At 37.6% G+C, this 18,943-nt stretch overlaps 4 protein-coding genes, 1 long non-coding RNA gene, 1 other non-coding gene and 1 pseudogene across 6 annotated transcripts; 6 read left to right on the plus strand and 1 right to left on the minus strand.

Moving 5' to 3' along the window:
• Positions 1 to 1,428: 1,428 nt before the first annotated feature.
• On the plus strand, positions 1,429 to 6,375 carry LOC126615767 (disease resistance protein RPP2B-like). The gene is made up of 8 exons (XM_050283669.1): positions 1,429 to 2,138; positions 2,258 to 2,593; positions 2,686 to 2,815; positions 2,960 to 3,897; positions 3,997 to 4,773; positions 4,955 to 5,137; positions 5,353 to 5,549; positions 5,744 to 6,375. The coding sequence occupies exons 1-5, from the start codon at positions 1,554 to 1,556 to the stop codon at positions 4,510 to 4,512; spliced, it is 2,505 nt and encodes an 834-aa protein (XP_050139626.1). The 5' UTR covers positions 1,429 to 1,553; the 3' UTR covers positions 4,513 to 4,773; positions 4,955 to 5,137; positions 5,353 to 5,549; positions 5,744 to 6,375.
• Positions 6,345 to 8,049, minus strand: LOC126617109 (kinesin-like protein KIN-12B). The gene is made up of 5 exons (XM_050285168.1): positions 8,033 to 8,049; positions 7,850 to 7,945; positions 7,366 to 7,473; positions 6,979 to 7,108; positions 6,345 to 6,884 (listed from the first exon to the last, which is right to left on the minus strand). Exons 1-5 carry the CDS (start codon positions 8,047 to 8,049, stop codon positions 6,345 to 6,347), a joined length of 891 nt encoding a protein of 296 aa, XP_050141125.1.
• A 772-nt stretch (positions 8,050 to 8,821) lies between these two features.
• On the plus strand, positions 8,822 to 8,924 carry LOC126617513 (U6 spliceosomal RNA). The gene has a single exon (XR_007621390.1). It is a non-coding gene; the product is annotated as a U6 spliceosomal RNA (small nuclear RNA).
• A 464-nt stretch (positions 8,925 to 9,388) lies between these two features.
• On the plus strand, positions 9,389 to 10,168 carry LOC126615764 (cysteine proteinase inhibitor B-like). Its single transcript, XM_050283665.1, has one exon. It carries the CDS (start codon positions 9,571 to 9,573, stop codon positions 9,940 to 9,942), a length of 372 nt encoding a protein of 123 aa, XP_050139622.1. The 5' UTR covers positions 9,389 to 9,570; the 3' UTR covers positions 9,943 to 10,168.
• A 1,155-nt stretch (positions 10,169 to 11,323) lies between these two features.
• Positions 11,324 to 12,408, plus strand: LOC126615770 (uncharacterized). Its single transcript, XR_007620896.1, has 2 exons — positions 11,324 to 11,461; positions 11,546 to 12,408. It is a non-coding gene; the product is annotated as an uncharacterized LOC126615770 (long non-coding RNA).
• Positions 12,409 to 14,758: 2,350 nt separating this feature from the next.
• On the plus strand, positions 14,759 to 15,884 carry LOC126617110 (disease resistance protein RPV1-like; annotated as a pseudogene).
• A 3-nt stretch (positions 15,885 to 15,887) lies between these two features.
• LOC126615761 (U11/U12 small nuclear ribonucleoprotein 35 kDa protein) lies at positions 15,888 to 18,675 on the plus strand. Its single transcript, XM_050283660.1, has 8 exons — positions 15,888 to 16,298; positions 16,409 to 16,506; positions 16,662 to 16,713; positions 16,897 to 16,967; positions 17,359 to 17,449; positions 17,534 to 17,609; positions 17,705 to 17,783; positions 17,957 to 18,675. Exons 1-8 carry the CDS (start codon positions 15,959 to 15,961, stop codon positions 18,341 to 18,343), a joined length of 1,194 nt encoding a protein of 397 aa, XP_050139617.1. The 5' UTR covers positions 15,888 to 15,958; the 3' UTR covers positions 18,344 to 18,675.
• Positions 18,676 to 18,943: the final 268 nt, after the last annotated feature.

Raw genomic sequence — 18,943 nt, forward strand, 5'->3', positions numbered from 1 at the left:
AATGTTAAAAATGTTACAATTAGTATATTTATATTTATGACCAATTTTTTTATCATATATTTTTAGTTTTAGTTTGTACCCATTTTTAATTTATAATTCTTTTTTAATTTGTACCAATTTTTTTTTTCAATTTTAATTTGTACCCATATTTTATAGTTTATTTGTATATGTACCCATATATATATTTTTTTAATTTTTTTGCTAAATGGACCCATGCTAATTATATGTACCCATTCATGTAAAACTTTTTTTAATCTTAAAATGTACTCATTCTTAAATATACCAATTTGTTATATATAAAATGTACCTTTTTTTATATAAAATCTATTCAATTTTTTTAAACCATTTTTAAACTTATATGGGTACATTCTTTTTTCTTGGATTTTAAAATGTATCCATGTCAAGTTTAATAGAAGAAATTTACTAATGTTATTAAGCCTAATATCTTTTTTTTTTTTTTTGTGATTTTGAAGAATGTACCCATGTTTTGATACAATAATTTTTTTGGTTAATTTTGATGAATGTACCCATGTTTATCTACACACACACACAATAGTATATTTATATTTTAATATTTTTAATCCCACAAATTATGGTTTTTTATTTAAAATCTCATTTATATAAACAACTAAAATTTCTAATTTTTAATTTTAAAAATATAGTAACGTACATATAAATAAATTATCACATTGATTTCAGGGACCTCGATAAAAAAATTAAAAATCAATAAGGTTTCAATCAAAGAATATTTTTTTAATCATTATTTAAAGATTAACTGGAGATAATTAGTCACCCTTACATATAGATGGCTAAATGTTCACCAGTTTGATTAGTTTTTGCATGCATATGATCAAGATAATGAAAAATTCAGATTATGAAATTTGTGCGATTAAGTTAAAATATGTTAACCACAAGTAAGTGAACATGGTGGTGCATGCAACAAGTATTGCCCTTCTAATTATTCAGTTTTCGTTTACTATTTTGGGCTGGTTAAAAAATGTAGCTTTTGCTTTTACGCTTTCGCAATGCTAATTCTAAAACTTCTCAGGGATGATGCCAAGCTTATTGAAGATATTGTAGATGATATCTTTAACAAATTGATCCACGTCTCATCAAGCAAAGATAATGGCTTGGTTGGAATGGATTACCACATAGATGAAATGAATTTACTATTACGTCCTGGGGTGAATGATGTTTTCGCTGTTGGAATATGGGGTATGGGAGGTATAGGCAAAACCACCATCGCTCGCGCTGTTTATGATGAAATCGCTTGTCAATTTGAAGCTTGCTGCTTTCTCGAAAATGTCAAGGAAGGCTTCTCGAATAAGGGTGCAGTACATATGCAGGAAGTGCTACTTTCTAGAATCTTGAAGGAAAAGATGCGGAGTTTAGGCACGTTGGATCGAGGTTCCAAAATGATAATGGAAAGGCTACGAAGGAAAAAGGTTTTCATTGTTCTTGATGATGTTGACAAATTATCCCAAATCGAAGACTTACTTGGAAAGCAGCATTCATTTGGTGGTGGAAGTAGAATCATTATAACCACTAGAGATATGCAATTACTAAGTGGAGTTGATGCTGTATATAAGCCCAAGAGCTTAAGCGAGCCAGAAGCTCTTGAACTCTTCAGGCAGTATGCCTTCAGAACAAACCAATCCACAACAGATTATGATCGTCTCTCGAGGCTTGCCCTACAACATGCTCATGGTGTGCCTTTAGCACTTAAAATCTTGGGAGCTTTGCTTGATAACAGAAGTGTACGGGAGTGGGAAGATGTGTTGAAGAAAACAAAGAAAACTCAGCTCATGGGAATTCAGGATGTTCTTAGAAAGAGCTTTGATGGGCTAGACGATTCAGAGAAGGACATATTTCTAGATATTGCATGTTTCTTTAAAGGGATGGAGAAAGACTATGTAACTAAAATTCTTGATAGCTGTGGCTTTTATCCCCATAGTGGATTAGGAGTACTAGTTAACAGAACTCTCATCACCATCTCAGATTACGATACGCTTGAGATGCATGATTTACTGCAAGAAATGGGGTGGGAAATAGTCCGCCAAGAATCTAATAAAGAGTATGGAAGACGAAGCAGGTTATGGATTTATGAAGATGTTCATCGTGCATTAACTCAAAATACAGTAAGACATATTCATTACCTCTTTCTTTTAAGCATGTAATTGAGTAGAAAGCTGAAGTACGACAAAAATCAAATTCTGGATATTTTCACTCACTGAATTTCCACTGTTTGGTTATGTAGGCTACAGAAGCAGTTGAAGGCATAACCCTCGACTTGGCCAACTCAGAAGAGGTATACTTCGAAACTGAAGCTTTTGTTAGAATGAAAAAATTAAGGCTTCTCAAGATCCATTGTAGCCGATCTGTGGTATACGCATCATGGGAGCATCTATCCCATCCAAATGATGACTGTAAACAACACATGAGTGGGGATTTAAAATTTCTCTCTCATGAGTTGAGGTGTCTACTCTGGCATGGGTGCCCCCTAAAGTCCTTGCCATCCAATTTCCACCCCAAGAATCTTATTGATCTTGAAATGCCTTATAGCCAGATTGAACAACTTTGGGAAGGAACCGAGGTACGATATTCATTTTTCATATGTTTCTTTTGAATGGTTATGTTGTCAGATGCCTTATTATTTATTAGATGTTTTACTGGTTGTCGTTACAGCATCTGGAAATGTTGGAAGTCATCGATTTAAGACATTCTCAATACCTTAACAAAACCCCCGACATCACTGAAGCAAAAAATCTTGAGATTCTAAATCTCGAAGGTTGTACAAGTTTAACTGAAGTCCACCCATCAAGCAGAATTCACATGAAATCTCTTAAAACCCTTGTTCTTTCTGGCTGCTCAAATCTTGTTAAGTTTCCAGAGATTTCAGGAAGTATGCAGGAGCTATCAGAGCTTTATCTAGATCAGACTGCAATTGAAGAACTTCCCTCATCGATCAGAATTCTTACGGGGCTTGTTACTTTGAACCTAAAGCGTTGCAGAGAACTTAAGAGTCTTCCAAGCAGCATTTGTCAACTCAAGTCCCTTAGATATCTTACTCTATCTGGTTGTCCAAGACTTAAGGAGTTCCCAGAAATTGAAGAAGATATGGAAGGATTAAGAGAGCTTCATTTGGATGGAACATCTATCACACGGATTTTCCCATCAATTGAACGGCTTCAGGGGCTTGTGATACTAAATTTGAAAAATTGCAAAAGCATCGTCTGTCTTCCAGACAGTATCTGTAATTTGGCATACCTTACCCGTCTCACTGTCTCTGGGTGCTCAAGGCTTTGTCACTTGCCTGAGGGCTTAGGAAATGTAGGATCCTTGAGGGACATTGATGTTAAGGGAAGTGGTTTACGTCAACCATTCTCTATGTCAAGTAGGCTTTTGCCTCCAAGATTATTATTTCCTGGATGGAAGAAAATGAAGGCACCATTTCTATTTTCACAACCATCAATCTGGGTTGGTGAATATTATAAAATTTTGAGACAGCTTGATTTAAGTGACTGCAAACTGTTGAGACTACCGGATGTTATTTCTGTTCTCTCCCAATTGGTCACACTAATACTTTGCAGAAACAATTTTGAGAGCTTACCTGCAACTCTAGATCGACTTCATTGTTTAAGACATCTCAATGTAGAAGCTTGCAGGAGACTGAAATCAATACCACAGCTTTCATTGAGTATAAAGGACGTAGATGCGCATGATTGCACTGCTTTGGAAACAGTTTCAACCCCAAACCCGCATGATTGCAATGCTTTGGAAACAGTTTCAATACCAAAGCCTCATAATATGAATCTTTACTTCACATTTTCCAATTGCCTACAGCTGGTACAAAGAAATCCATTTAGGGATATTATGGAAACTCTCTCTCATCATCAGGTCTCTCTCTCTCTCTCTCTCTCTCTCTCTCTCTCTCTCTCTCTCTTATGTACACAAGTTGAACACAAATTAAGTCAACCGTTGTTTGTACTGTTGCAGGGTAATCAGCTCCAGCTTCTTTCCTTCAATATGTCTCTTCCTGGAAGTGAAATTCCAGATTGGTTCAGCCATCAGTGCATGGGGTCTTCGGTAACTCTGCAGCTACCGCTGAATTATTACCATAATAAGGTATTGGGGTTTGCTATATGCGCTGTTAGTAAGTTCAGGGGTGCTCATTATTGTGCATCTGATCTCTCTGTTCGATGTTTTTGCACCTTCAAAGGAGATCATGGTGATTTCAATTACAATTTCTATATGGTTGATTGGGGATCCAGAGTCAGATTCCTTGACTCAGATCACATCTTTCTGGGATATGTTCCATGGTCTAAATGTACCTTGATTGAAACTGGAAAGCTGCCCAGTAAACATTGTTACACTGAGGCTACATTCAAAATTGTAGTAAAAGAAAATGGAGCCTATGCGAGCGATTTCAGGGCTGCAGTACGATACCCTTCTATTGGAAGGGTCGGACTTCATTTCATTTATGCCAATCATGAGACAGACAGCAGTTGCTAACTATGCTTAGATGAGCAGCCAGTGTTGCTGCTATAATGAATGCTGGATGGTCAAGTGAAGGAATGCTTCTTGTAAGCAAGAGGTGCAACATCCTAAAACGAATTCAAAACACTACTAATCTGAAAATGACCGTGGTGAAATGCCTTCACTGGGAATTGTTGATGGCCCGGAATGGTGGTGATGCAACCCTGCAGAATGGTTTTCTCTTGGCTCACATTAACAATGTCAGGAAAAGTTATTGTGTGGTTGAAAAATCTTCTAGTGAGTGTCGCTATCTCTGTCATCTTCTGTCGTCTCTGTGTTCATTCCTAGCAAACCAATTTTTATTTTGGTTTCTTGACCCAAAAGAAAATTTCACTTTGATTTGCAGCTTGCAATTGATGATTGTCTTCATCCTCTATTGGTGAGGCAGTAACTCAATGTGGATTTATACTTTGTGCAGGTTGCTTGATGAAAGGGAAAACAATTGTATTTGTTGAAGTTGGAACATCTTCCTATAGACTTAATCGTTTAATGCTTTGCCCTGATTGGTTTAATACAAGCTTGTAATATCTACTCTTCTCTACTTTGCCCTCATATAAGCTTCAAAGAAAAGCAGGAACGCTTTTGATTCCGAAAATAAAAGGTACCTACTTTTGCTGTGAAAATTTATTGTCTTTGGCCTGAAATTCTTGACTTAAGTGACTGCAAACTGCTGGAGGTATCGGATGGTATTGCCCGCCGGAAATATTAAAGCTTTGAAGAAACATTTTTGAGAGCTTACATGAGACACTGACAACTCTCAATTTTTTTGCTGGAAATAATGTGATCTGTGACCATGTGATTAATCCTAACGCGCAGAAGGGACTGGTGGTGAAATATGGAGGAGTAGGAGTAGGTATGATTTTGGCGAACACAGCTGCGTCGCATTAGAAAATTGGAGAGTTTCATTTCTATATAAGCCGATCGTGAGGAGGTGCAAAACCGAAGCATGGCGCAGCCCCAAATATCATCATGAAAACTATGGAGCGGAACTTCATGTTCTTGGCAAATCACAGGTAAGAGTTGCCAATCAATATTTCAGGTGTGTTCTGTCTGTTTATATCGCTTTTTGTGTTTTTCTTTAAGTCTACTCAATTGATAAAAGTAGATTTCGATTTTTCAGTCAGTGGCGGGATTTTTCTTTACTTACGTGTTTTACTAGAATATATTATCAAGGAAATTGTGTAATACTGTTTTTCAAATTCCACAGGGATGATGCAAAGTTTATTGAGGAAATTGTGCAAGAGATTTGCAGTGAATTGCCCCAATTCAGCAGTGTTTACCTCAGTTTTAGAGGTGAAGACACTCGCAAGAGTTTTGTTGGCCATCTCTCAAAGCTTTGTATCAGAATGCAATCAACACCTTCAACGATCTTGAAGCGTATAGTAAGGGCAATGACCTTTTGGATATCTTCAAAGCTATCCAACAATCAAGGATTTCGATTGTAGTTTTTCCAAAAACTATGCTAATTCCCGATGGTGCTCAAGAGAATTGGTCGAAATCTGGAACGTGTGGACAGAAACAAGCAGAAAGTGCTTCCAGTTTCTTATGGAGTAAATCCATCTGATGTTCGTACACTCACCAGACCTTTTATAGGGAAGCTTTTGATCAATACAAGCACATTTCTGGCGTCGTCATGGAAGAGGTGACCAGATGCTGCTGCACTCTAACTAGAGCCGCTGATTATTATGGACTTGTAGTGCACAGGGATGATGCCGAGCTTATTGAAACATTATAAAACATACTTGGAGAGCCTACCGTGACTCCAACGTTTAATGTATCTGGAATTGGGAGCTTGCAGGAGACTGTAATCAAATACCAGGGCTTTTCACCAAGTATAAATGACATGGATGAACAAGAAATAAGAGCTTTGGAACTAGTTCTATAAGATTGTGAATATCCGATGCACTAGCACTGGGAATAACTGGGGTGCTGGTACCACATTCAACAATCATGTCCCCTTCTTGTTCAGAGATTCCTTCTTCCATATTAACATCTGTACCAACCCCTTGTTCTTTGATACAACCACTTCCAGATGCATGGTTTTGAGGACCTTCGGAGCTTCCAATTTCAACAGCCACAAGTTGTGAATGTGATTTCATTGTTTCTACACTGTTCACGTCAGCTCTGTTGTTAGCTTCACTGACAACTGTCTGGTTATTTACTTCAGCACAAAGCCTCTCAACAGCTTCCTCATCAATTTCCATCTCCTCATCACTGTCATCATCGACATGGGGTAATGTCATCGTAGGTTTAAGGCTAGCCTTTAGCATATTTAAACTTTGACGAAACCATGCTGCACTGTGACCCCCATTTGAAGTAGCGTGTGCCTTAATCCGCCGTAGTTCATCCTGTCAAATTAACAAGCTCATAGGGATGATTCACATGTTTAATTTGGAAATGGATGAATCACAATATTCCAAACCACAGTGAGAGAGAACATACCCTAAGCTGTCGTATCACCTCGCGCAACTGATTCACGTCTTCCTGCATTACTTCATTAACAACTGTCTTGTTCTTGATAGCCTTAGCCCGCTGTGCAAATCTCAATGTACTGAAAGTCTCACTCTTACAGCTGCAAGATTAGATCAGTGACTTCCAATTCACAAAGACAGATTAAAAAAAAGGGAACTTTAACGAAAAGCTCCCGGTACTGTTCACTTTAACGAAAAACCACATTTTTACACTAAAAAGTCAATCCTGATACTATTCACTTTACCCTTTATTTTGTCCTTATCATTAAAACTCAAAGTTTTCAAGCCTTTTTCATTAGTTTTCCTTAAAAAAAATGCTAAATGCTACTTTCAAGGAAGAAAGGGGTTGCAGTACTACCTTTGTGTTGGAGAAATAGCACAGACCATTGCTAATTTTGAATCTCTATAGGGAATATGCCTTTGCTTTCCCGTTTGAGAAATTTCAGCAAGAATGTTTATCAGGTTCCTGCATCAAATAATAAGCTGCAATCAGCACAAAAGTATAAAAGAAAAGAGCAAAATCTCGAAAATAACAAAACTCTGAATCTGAGGAGATGAAATTTCAATGACACGCTCAGTTCAGTATTAAGCTTTGGATAAAGAATTAAAACATGATATTATTCTTAGCCATTTAGTTAAACTGATACCACTGTATTACAAATCACTCCATCAAGCTTGTGTAACTTTATGATGCAGCACTCTAGCCAGGTAAAGCTAGGCTCAGCACAGCTTTGTTTCAAGCATGTAAGCTCAAATTTTGGATTAAGTGTTGGATGCAGAATTCAAACTTGCTAGTATTCTGTTCATTGGTCCTGCACATAGGTCCTAAAATCAGTTATTACCTTGCATTGAGATTCAACAACACATGTAAATACAGTATGTGAGCGGGAACTCTCAGCATTGATACTAGTTGAACCTGTTCTCCTGTTTGAATGGCCCTGTATAAAGCACATGTTAATAATAGAATTCCTGACAGAAATTTCCACTTCAATTTATATAGAACAAGCCTTCATACACACGCTCACGTGCGTGCAGAAGACATTTTTTGAATCACAGCATGCTACGCGCGACTTGCACGTTTTAAATGTATTTATATGCGTAAATTGACGAAGTAAATGAATAATATTAGATTATGCTAGAAGAAACCCCTCATAGACCAATTAAAGCAGTTGAATCCATATATAAAATTGGTCTCTATAAAATCTATATTAAGAATAGAGAAAATAATATTTAATAAACAAATTATTGAATCACTTTATTGCTAACCCATTGTGAGACTAAACCCACTCCCTCCCCCTTAGTGTAGATAATATCGTTTGTTAAAAAAAAACAATCATTTGACAACTAATTTAATCACATTATTATTCGCGCGCGAAAGACCTTTTTTATAACCAGCATTTCACGCCTGTTAAGTTGTTTTGAACGTGTTTAAAAATAGAGAAAATAATATTGAATGAACAACGGATTGAATCACGTTATTGCTAGCCTATTGTGAGGTACTAATTAAAAAAAATTCAAAAAATTAATTATTAAAAAAAACACTGTTAAAATGACGAAAATACCGCTGAATTATTTGATGCATTATTTTTGGATTGCCTTTGAAGTTTTTTTGTCTTGGAGGCATTTTTGTCCAAATATTTTTGTTGAAGCTTGGTGACACCAAAAATACTATTCACCTTTTGCGTTGGCTTTATATATAAATTAATGACTCATATAATAGTTTGTTTGCTCACTCTACACTCGAGTTCAAATTTCTCTTTCCCAATTGTAACAACTTTGTAAAATAATTTATAAATGAAAAAGTAAGTGTGTTTGTCCTCTATGAAGGACATCCGATAAAATTGGATGATTAAAAAAAATTAGCATGGCCGCTCCACAAGAATGACACGTATAAAACGAAAAATTGTCCAAATTTTTTTGTGAATAAGAATTTGTTCACTGTATGAGATTTTTGCTTATTGAATTTGTGCTACCGATATTTTTAAAATTAAAATAGCTCACACAAGGTGACTGGATTTAGCATAATTCTACATTTTCTAATGTGATTCTTAACAAAATTTCAGAAAATTCAATTAGGCAACACTTGATCATCCGGTGAAGCAACTACAAAACAGAAAACCATACGACATGAATTTTGGCTTCTCCAAAAAGCAGAAATTGAAGGGAGAAAAATGAGCACCCATCAAAACCTCTAACCCTTTCTTATTTATAATTAAAAAAAAATTAAAATAAAATAACACCCTCTATCCTTCGTCGGATCAATGCCAGTCGGTCTGTCGGTGTGCGTACACGTAGGTGGTTTGCGACGTGTCGTTTTCCCAGCAAACTAAGACGCGGCACACCGTTTGTGTTACAATCCCACCTTCTTAATTTGCGTGTCCAAACGCCCTCTATTTCCTCCACGATCTACCCCCAGAAAGATAAGTCCTACAACTACAAGACCCACCAGATTCTGCCAAAACCCATCAATTTCAATCCTCATCCGCAGCAAATTTTGAAAACCCAGAAAAACCACTAACAAAGTCGAATCAATTTCCTGATTTCCAACAAACAATACAAAATCATGATGAAAGTTCCGATTTTTGCCCTCCTGATCTGCCTCCTCTTCGTCGCGTCGAATGGGTACGGCGGCATGGTCGGAGGAAGGAAGGAGATCGAGAACGTGAAGACGAACAAGGAGGTTCAAGAGTTGGGGAGGTTTTCGGTAGAGGAGTATAACAGGCAGAGGGGTACCCAGAAGATGGACGGCGGCGGAGAGCTTCAGTTCTTGGAGGTGGTGGAAGCGCAGAGCCAGGTGGTTTCCGGGATCAAGTACTACCTCAAGGTGTCGGCGGTGAGGAATGGGGTTCACAGGTTGTTCGATTCCGAGGTGGTGGTGAAGCCGTGGCTCCGTTCCAAGCAATTGCTCAACTTTGCCCCTCACGGTCCCAAATGATTGATTCGAGTTCGGATCCAAAATGTTTAAAATTGGGGTTTTGGGGTGTCTGATCTCGAATCTGTGTTTGTTTGTACCGAATTACTAATCTCGAACCATCTGATTTTTCTTTTTTGTTTCTGGGTTTTGTTTTGTTATTCGTGTTGGGGATCTGGGTTGTGTAAAGAAATGTGTTCATGCAGTTGTATCAATAAATGGTGTCTGCTGTGAATCCGTGAACCGCTTAGTTTTTGTGTTCTGTTTTATCTCAAGGTCAACAAGTATTTATCTCACCCTCCAGGCTCCGACCACAGACCATGGATTGACCTTCACCTTCTTAAATTCAATTATTGAAAATGAAACGTCAAACACTGTGGAAAAAAAGACATTGTGGACGAAATATAAATGTTTTTTCATATTTAAGACATATGGACAATATTTGTCAGATTTCCTCCTTATTTTTATATCTTTATCTTATTTTAATCAAAGAAATTTTAAGACATACTCATCATCTTAAAAATTATATTATAACCAAACATGAATTGGTATTTTCCTATCAACCACGTTTTAATATATTTTTTTCCTCTTAAAATCATCCTCAAATCAAACCACCGCATATATTTTCTAATTATAGAAATGCAAATCTCTGCTCAGGAAAATATTTTTTTTTCGTACAATGTCATTTAAATTTCATATAACCCACCTTATTTTATTTATTTATTTATTTTTTAACTAACGATATTATTTACATTAAAGATAGACGGTAGACTTAGCCTCACAATGTGCTAAGAGCAAGTCCACCCCTAAGGACTTTGTGCCAGCACCCAGCCCATTTATCCACTTCAGTGAATAGTAATAGACTCCAATGAACAGTAATAGGCCAATGCATCTCCACTCCTAACAAAAAATAGCCTAGTCAATTTTATTAAAATATTATTATTTTTTATTATAAAATAATAAAAATAATTATTATAAAGTTGGGCTTACATAAAAAAGGAACAAACTTTGACCGGAAAGAAAAAAGGAAGGATCTTTCGCGGCGGGAAGCGGGAAGAAGATCATGGGACGTGCTGGAGAGTGTGCTGGAGGGCGTGCTGGAGGGCGGCGACAAGTTTCCAGGGCGTGCTGGAGGGCGGCAACGCTGTCGGCCTGTGCGAAGGCATCGAAGAAGATCACGGGATGGGAAGGAGACAGCGGGGAGGAGGACTCCACGGTGCTGCTGTGGCTGCTGGCGTCAGCTAGGCGTCACTTGAGCCGGTCCCAAGGTCTGTCGATTTTAGGCTGGCCTGTGGACTGGCTTGGGCGGGGTGTCAGTCGATTCCACGGGCTGTAGTGGATTGGCCGAGTCTCAGCCTATTTTTTCCACTGGGTGCCGGCCTATCCCACCCCCGGTGGACTTGCTCTAACAATAATGTGGTTCAAATCCGTGTGCGAGGAGGCAATGTCAAATGGAGAGCTCTCAGGTTGAAGAGCAGTTTGGAGGTGGGAGATTGCTGGCTTGCATATCTTCCCGTCCAGGCCAATGTGGTAGATGTGATGGGTGAGTCTAACTCGTGTTACTATTCTCTTCAGTTGTATTTCTGTGTTTGCATCATCTTATTTTGTCTTGCATACTTTTCGTCAGGTACATCTTAGAGGGTAAGGAACTTGAGTTTTACATGAAGAAGTTCCAGAGGAAGAAGGGAAAGGGTGCTAGCGCTGCTGCATAAACAGTTTGTCGACAAGGCTTTTTCTTTTTAGGCTTTCGATAGAACATATATGTTGGTTGCTGATCACTCATATATTTCATGCATTTATACCATCCATTTTTAAAGTCTTTGTGATGTTTTTGTGTTAAAATGGTTGCATTTTACCTTACCTTGTGTTAATGTGCAGTTAAATTTGTTTTAGGATCAATTTCAAGCAAAAAGGAGAAAAGGAAATAATAAAAACAAACAAAAGAATTGGAAGTGGAGCTTGTCTCCACGGGTGGTGTTTGAAAAAGAAATCAGAAAGCAAAGTGGGGGAGTGAGGATAAAGTGGAGGACTAGGAAGTGGGATGAGGCTTGTCTTCCACTTGTGGCCTTAGTGACTTGGAAAAGAGCTGCCTTTTATTAAAGGCAAGAAAAGAAAACACACAGACTGGCAGTGGGAAAGACATAAGGCACACGGCAGAGAGGAAAAGAAGGGAGAGCAGAGAAGAAGAAGAGGAATGGACAGAGTTGCAGGAGCAACATAGCAGAGAGCAGAAGGGATGCCGCAGCTCCAAGAGGATCGGAGAGCTCAGGAGATAGCTTCCTTGTAAAAAAAAAAAAAGGGTTGTCTCTTTCTTTGATTCTTCATGGATAATTTCTTATGTTTTCAAATAATTATGTATAACTAGCTTCCTTTTGCTATAGTGAGGCCATGAGCTGCAACATGATTACGTAGATTTCTCTTTCAATTGCTTAAGTATTGTTACATGCTTGCTTTGATATTTTCAATCTCTAAATTAAACTATCTATGTGTCTTGATGATTGATCACCATTAGGATGCTTAGAAAAGTCATTTGATGCAATTTTGAACGAATGTCACGTTAAAATTGGTTATACTTCTTGTGATTGAGGATTGTAATTTCTCCTAAGGTAAATATCATACTCTTAGGGATTACATATGGTTTAACAAAAGGATTTTCATCAAGATTAATGAATCATTCATGTTTATATTTAATCCAAATGTCATGGATAAATTGCATGTCGTGGTATGCGTTTTAACTTGAATGTCACAAGTAAAACATACACAAGGAAAACCCAACCTTCAAAGCATATATGTTTTCGATTAATTAAGCAATTGGAAGAGCTACGTAGGAGTGTTGTTGGTAAAAGGTTGAACTCTAGCACCTTGTCAATCTAATTTTCTTAAATTAATTGTATTATCTTGAGTTTATATATTTACTTGTTTTGTTTAGTTGGATCACTATTCCTATAAGCCAATTCCCATTTTAGATATTTGTTTAAATCACATCCAGTAGTATTTAGTTTCGTCAAATTAGTGTAGTTCTTAGAGTTAAATAAGTTAAATACACAAAAACTCGTAAATTGTTTATATCAGTCCCTGAGGAGATCGACCTTGCTTGAGCCATTCTATACTACAAACACTTGTTCTCTTGCAAGAATTTTCTATGGTTTAACCCTTGTTTTACAAGTGGTAATATCGCTATCAGTTGCCTGTGTGCTAATGCAAATCTTTCGCTTGGCATATCCGGTATTTCAAGATTTTGACAATTTTTTTTTACCACTGGTCATTTGATATTTTTGTGGTGCGAGTTGAAGTAAACTGGTGTAGTGGATGTTGAGTTTGATGGATTTGGATACAATTCAATCTAGAGTTTTATGAACCCTAAATCTTGGTGTTCGTGGGCTGTTTGATGTAATCCTATTGCAGAAAATTAGGTTACTAGAGCATTGAAATTTTGTTGATCAATGACTGTGCGCTAAGGCTTTGTTGTTATTGTTGTAATGACTGTGAGCTAAGTTTATTGAGTTTCTTCGACATGCTAGTTTTATTTCTTTCGTCGAGGCTTGTTTGCAGAGTATGTGAACTAAGAAAGCAGTTTTTGCAATGCATCCAGTTTCTTTAGACGATGCCATTCTAGTAAAAGACCTACCATGTAAATGTTTTACATGAATTAATTCGCTGTTTCAATGATGGTTCAAACAAGCAGGCCACAATTTTCTCACACGGTGGAGTGATTACTTTTTAACTAATTGAGTTACAAGGTGTAATTTTTTTTTGGTTCATGACTAAATCATACAATGAGTTAATTATAATTAAATAGGCAACGGTTTTAAGGTTCGACACCCGAAAATCGATTTAATCTCACTTTATCTTTTGAAACTGAATTTGCCTTACTTTTGTGTCCATGTTGGCAAAGATTTAACAATTTTAGAGGTTTAGGGCAGTTTGAAAATTTCTTACCTCACCAAACATTACTATCAGCATGATATGAAATGTCTCGATTGCCTTTTCATTCAATGTTCATAACTAAAATAGGGTGAAATGACTCGAGTTTGGTTGTTTTAGAGGCAAAGCAAGACAAATTCAGTTTTAAAATATAAATTAAGACGTTTTAGAGGGAAAATTAATCAAATATTAAATTTGAAATTGAACTTGAGATTTCTCGCAGACAAACAAAGATAGAATAGTACCATTACAGCCAAATAGTAAGAGACAATTTTCGTTAAAGTGAATAGTATCATGGGTTTTTCGTTAAAACTCCCTTTAAAAAAAGCAGTTTATTAAAAAATTTGGATCATCAAATGTAAATTTGGTAAAACAATTTTTTTTAAACTGCTGTTAGTGACAATATAAAAATATAGAAAAGCAAAAGCATGGTCTACCTTACTTTTTAAAAAAAAAAAAAATATTTTTAATGGCCATTTAATGAAAATTTCAAATGGCAAGTGTAACTCTGCATATTTCCAGAGATTTTAGAAGTTATGGGAGAACTCAATTTACTTTGTTTGGATTACTGCAATTGAAGAACTGCCATCGTCGATAAATAATCTTATGGGGCTTTGTACTTTCAGCCTAAAAGGCTGCTTGAAGCTTAAAAGTCTGCCATGCAGCATCTGCCAAGTCAAGTTCCTTGTATGGTTTTCTCTTTCTAGCTCCAAAAATCTTGAGAAGTTTCCAGAGATTTTAGAAATTATGGGAGTACTCAATTCGCTTTGTTTGGATGGGACTGCAATTGAAGAACTGCCATCGTCGATAATTAATCTTACGGGGCTTCGTAGTTTCAACCTAAAAAGTTGCTTGAAGCTTAAAAGTCTGCCATGCAACATCTGCAACTCAAGTCCCTTAGATGGTTTTCTCTTTCTGGCTCCAAAAATCTTGAGAAGTTTCCAAAGATTTTAGAAGTTATGGGAGAACTCGATTGGCTTTGTTTGGATGAGATTGCAATTGAAAAACTGCCATCGTCGATAAATAATCTTACGGGGCTTCGTAGTTTGAGCCTTGAAGGCTGCTTGAAGCTTAAAAGTCTGCCATTCAGTATCTGTCAACTCAAGTCCCTAGAAGATTTTACTCTTTCTGGCTGCTTAAATCTTAAGAAGTTTCCAGAGATTCTAGAAGTTATCGAAAAACTTTGGTGGCTTCATTTGGATAAGACTGCAATTGAAGAACTGCCATCGTCGATAAATAATCTTACAGGGCTTTGAAATTTGAACCTTCAAGGCTGCTCGAAGCTTAAAAGTCTGCCATGCAGTATCTGTCAACTCGAGTCCCTGAATCTTGTTGGCTGCTTAAATTTTGAGAAGTTTCCAAAGATTTTAGAAGTTATGGAAGAACTCCGGTCGCTTCGTTTGGATGAGATTGCAATTGAAGAACTGCCATCATCGATAAATACTCTTACGAGGCTTAGTTATTTGAGCCTTTAAGGCTACTTGAAGCTTAAAAGTCTTCCAAGCAGCATCTGCCAACTCAAGTCCTTGAAAGATTTTAATCTTGATGGCTCCAAAAATCTTGAGAAGTTTACAGAGATTTTAGAAGTTATGGAAGAACTTCAGTCACTTTGGTTGGATGAGACTGCAATTGAAGAATTGCCATCGTCGATAAATAATCTTACGAGGCTTTGGGGTTTGAGCCTTAAAGGCTGCTTGAAGCTTAAAAGTCTGCCATGCAGTATTTGTCAACTCAAGTCCCTGGAAGATTTTACTCTTGCTGGCTGCTCAAATCTTGAGAAATTTTCAGAGATTTTAGAAGTTATGGAAGAACTTCAGTCGCTTTGTTTGGATGTGACTGCAATTGAAGAACTACCATCGTTGATAAATAATCTTACGAAGCTTTGTAGTTTGAGCCTTGAAGGATGCTTGAATCTTAAATGTCTGCCATGCAATATCGATCAACTCAAGTCCCTGAAATATCTTTTTCTTGGAGACTGCCCAAATCTTGAGAGAGAATTTGGATGCACAAAATATATTAATGGGAGTTCGAACCCGAAATGAGGGTTTCAATTGTAATGAATTCGATTCTCTATGTTGTCCGTACATTTGAAAACCCACAAACTTTTTGAGTCCATATGCTCCGTCGGTTCAAAACCGAGAAAACATGGGCTGATCATCAGATTTTCTTGGCCCGTTTGAGTCAATGCGTTGCAAACAAAAATGTGGGCCGGAAACAAAATGGGCCCAGACTCTATAAAGCTCACCTGTTTGTCCATGAATTTGCATTGCTTCTGAAGACAGAGAGAGATTATGCGACGATGAGCGGGGGCGGACGAAACGTGAACGGGAACTTAAACGCGGTGTTTTATGCGGAGGCGTATCATCCGATTCAGGCGGGAAGCATAGACGGTACTGACACACTTCCGCACGACAACGCCGTCTACCGAGCCTTCCTCTGCTCCTCCGCCGGCCTCTGTAACCAAACATTCTCTCTCTTCTCCTTCTTTTTTCCTTTTTCTCTAATCTCCCCACCCTTTGCTTCTTTTTACTTATACTTTGTCCCTGTAACTCTTTTGCTTTTGTAGATGACCCCCTGGGCGATCCCAAGCTCCTCGGCGACCCTTTTTGCACTCTCTTCGTCGGTCACCTTTCTCATCTCACCACCGAACGCACTCTTCGCAAGGTTCATCTCTTTCTCTCTCTCTGACATTCTGTTTGGTTGCTCAGAAAATTGAGCAAAGAAAGAAATAGAGAGAAAGTTGTTCGACTGTGATCGGTAGAAATCCAATTCAGTGGAAATTCTTGGTCTAAAATCGAATTTTGAATTTGGGTTTTCAGGCTATGAGCAAGTATGGTCGGGTCAAAAACTTGCGCTTGGTCAGGCACATTGGTGAGCTTCTTAATTTTGCTTTGAATTCGAGCTCCGTATAGAATGTCAAAACATTACAACTACAATGCTCTTGAATATTATGCATATTGATTTGCAGAGTTTTATGTGTTCAATTTGTTTTTTTTTTTTGACACAATACTATGAGAGTCCATCTTTGTAATTTGATTGTTGCAATTTTTCCAGTAACTGGTGCCTCGCGTGGATATGCTTTTGTTGAATATGAAACCGAAAAGGAGATGCAGCGTGCGTATAAGGTGCTGCAACTTTTTAAGCACTCTCTGTAGTCTATACAATATGGAATCTCTTCATATATTTTCATATATGTATTTGCATATTTATGTGGCGGGGAATTCTAATTTGACACTCTGGTACTGTTGATGGATTTCGCTTCAAGCATAATGGTATTGGTGATTGATCTCATATACACATCCTTCTCTCACGAAATTAAATTTATTGGCTGTGCTTGCTAGTGTTGTGAGAAAAGACATGCATATCAATTTTATGTGGTTGGATAACATATTTCGTAATGGTATGAAGAGGCAAGCCAGAAGTTTAAGGAAAAGAAAATAGGGGACAATGTGAAAATATGATCTGCATGTGTCATAACATGTCTATGATGAGCTTAGATTAGTTGCTTGTTTGCAGGAAGCTCACCATTCCCTGATTGATGATTCTAAAGTTATTGTTGATTACAACAGACAGCAGTTGATGCCAGGGTGGATTCCAAGAAGATTAGGTCAGTGAAGTTTTCGTATTCTTCTACCTTCAGTTTGCATATGCCTATAGAGGTCAAGTTCATGTGATTTTATTGTTTTACCAGGAGGTGGTTTCTGTGGTAAGAAGGAATCTGGACAGCTTCGTTTTGGAGGAAGAGAAAAACCATTTCGAGCTCCCCTGTATGCATAACTTTCTTAATTATGTAATATATTTCGTAAACTAGCAGTGAATTAGATGTACCGACTCTTTACCTTTTATTTATCTTGGTAACCAGGCGTCCAATCCCGTATGACGAGCTGGAGAGACTTGGGATCCCACCTCCACTAGAAGGAAGATACATGTCACCCTATCAGGTATTTTTCTTCTTTTGGTCCCATTGGCCATGTATTTTCCTCCCTGATTCCTGCAGCCTATAGCTAGTAGCAGTTGCTCAAAGCAGTTTAGATCATTTAGCTTTTGAGCATTATCAGATCTTTCCTCATGGAACTTCTATCACAGAGTCTTTGTTTCTCGTTTGTGTTTGTAGGTCCCGTCCCCACCTAGAAGGAAAGGGAGCTCCATGGATAGAGAAGAAAGTACCCATAAAAGGTCCATGGACAGGGAAGCGAACATGTGCAAAAATAGTCCTGTGGAGAACGAAGAAAGGTTTTACAAAAGATCTATTGACCCAGAAGACAGTTCTGTAAGGAGATCAACTGAGACAGAAGAACACTATCACAACAGGAGCTCGGTTGACAGAGCAGAACGCTCTCACAGGAGCTCTAGGGATAGGGACGAGCGCTTTCACAGGAGGATCTCTAGGGATAGGGATGAGCATTGTCACAAAAGGAGCTCGAGGGATAAGGATGAGCGTGCTCACAAGCGGCACAAGTCCCGTCACCGTGAGAGGTCCACCAGCCGTGATCGCTATTAAGATTTTCAGGTGGAGGCAGCAAGGGGTAATGGAAAGACCAAGGAGAGCAGTCACTCATGATTTCGTAAGACCCGTCGGGAACTCGAAAGTCACAATATTCTCATGAGCTAGTCGTAAACACAAGCAAAAAGAATGTCTAATTTGCTTGACTTTCTCTTCACAAATTCCCTCTCAACTTCTTCCACCATCGTCGGTTGATGGTGTCAATATGTTTCACGTTTTGCTCATTCACATTTAGAAATGTAGGGATCATGCTATGTACAACTGTGTGCATTCAAATTTAGAACAAGAGCTCATGGAATGTATGAAAATTCAAGTCCCCGATTATTTTGGATTGAAACACACAAAGTAGAAATTGGTATATACTTTTAAAGGAAAACTAATGAAAATAGCTTGAAAATTTTGAGTTTTAACGATAAGGACAAAATAAAGGGTAAAGTGAACTGTATTATGATTGACTTTTTAGTGTAAAAATATGATTTTTCGTTAAAGTGAAGAGTACCGGGAAATTTTCGTTAAAGTTTTCTACTTTTAACGAGAAAGAATTACCTTTAACATTTCACGAGCAGGGTAAATGTTTTCATCCATATGAATCGATTT

Source organism: Malus sylvestris, chromosome 3 (assembly GCF_916048215.2).
Source record: "Malus sylvestris chromosome 3, drMalSylv7.2, whole genome shotgun sequence".
NCBI classification, from domain to species: Eukaryota; Viridiplantae; Streptophyta; class Magnoliopsida; order Rosales; family Rosaceae; genus Malus; species Malus sylvestris.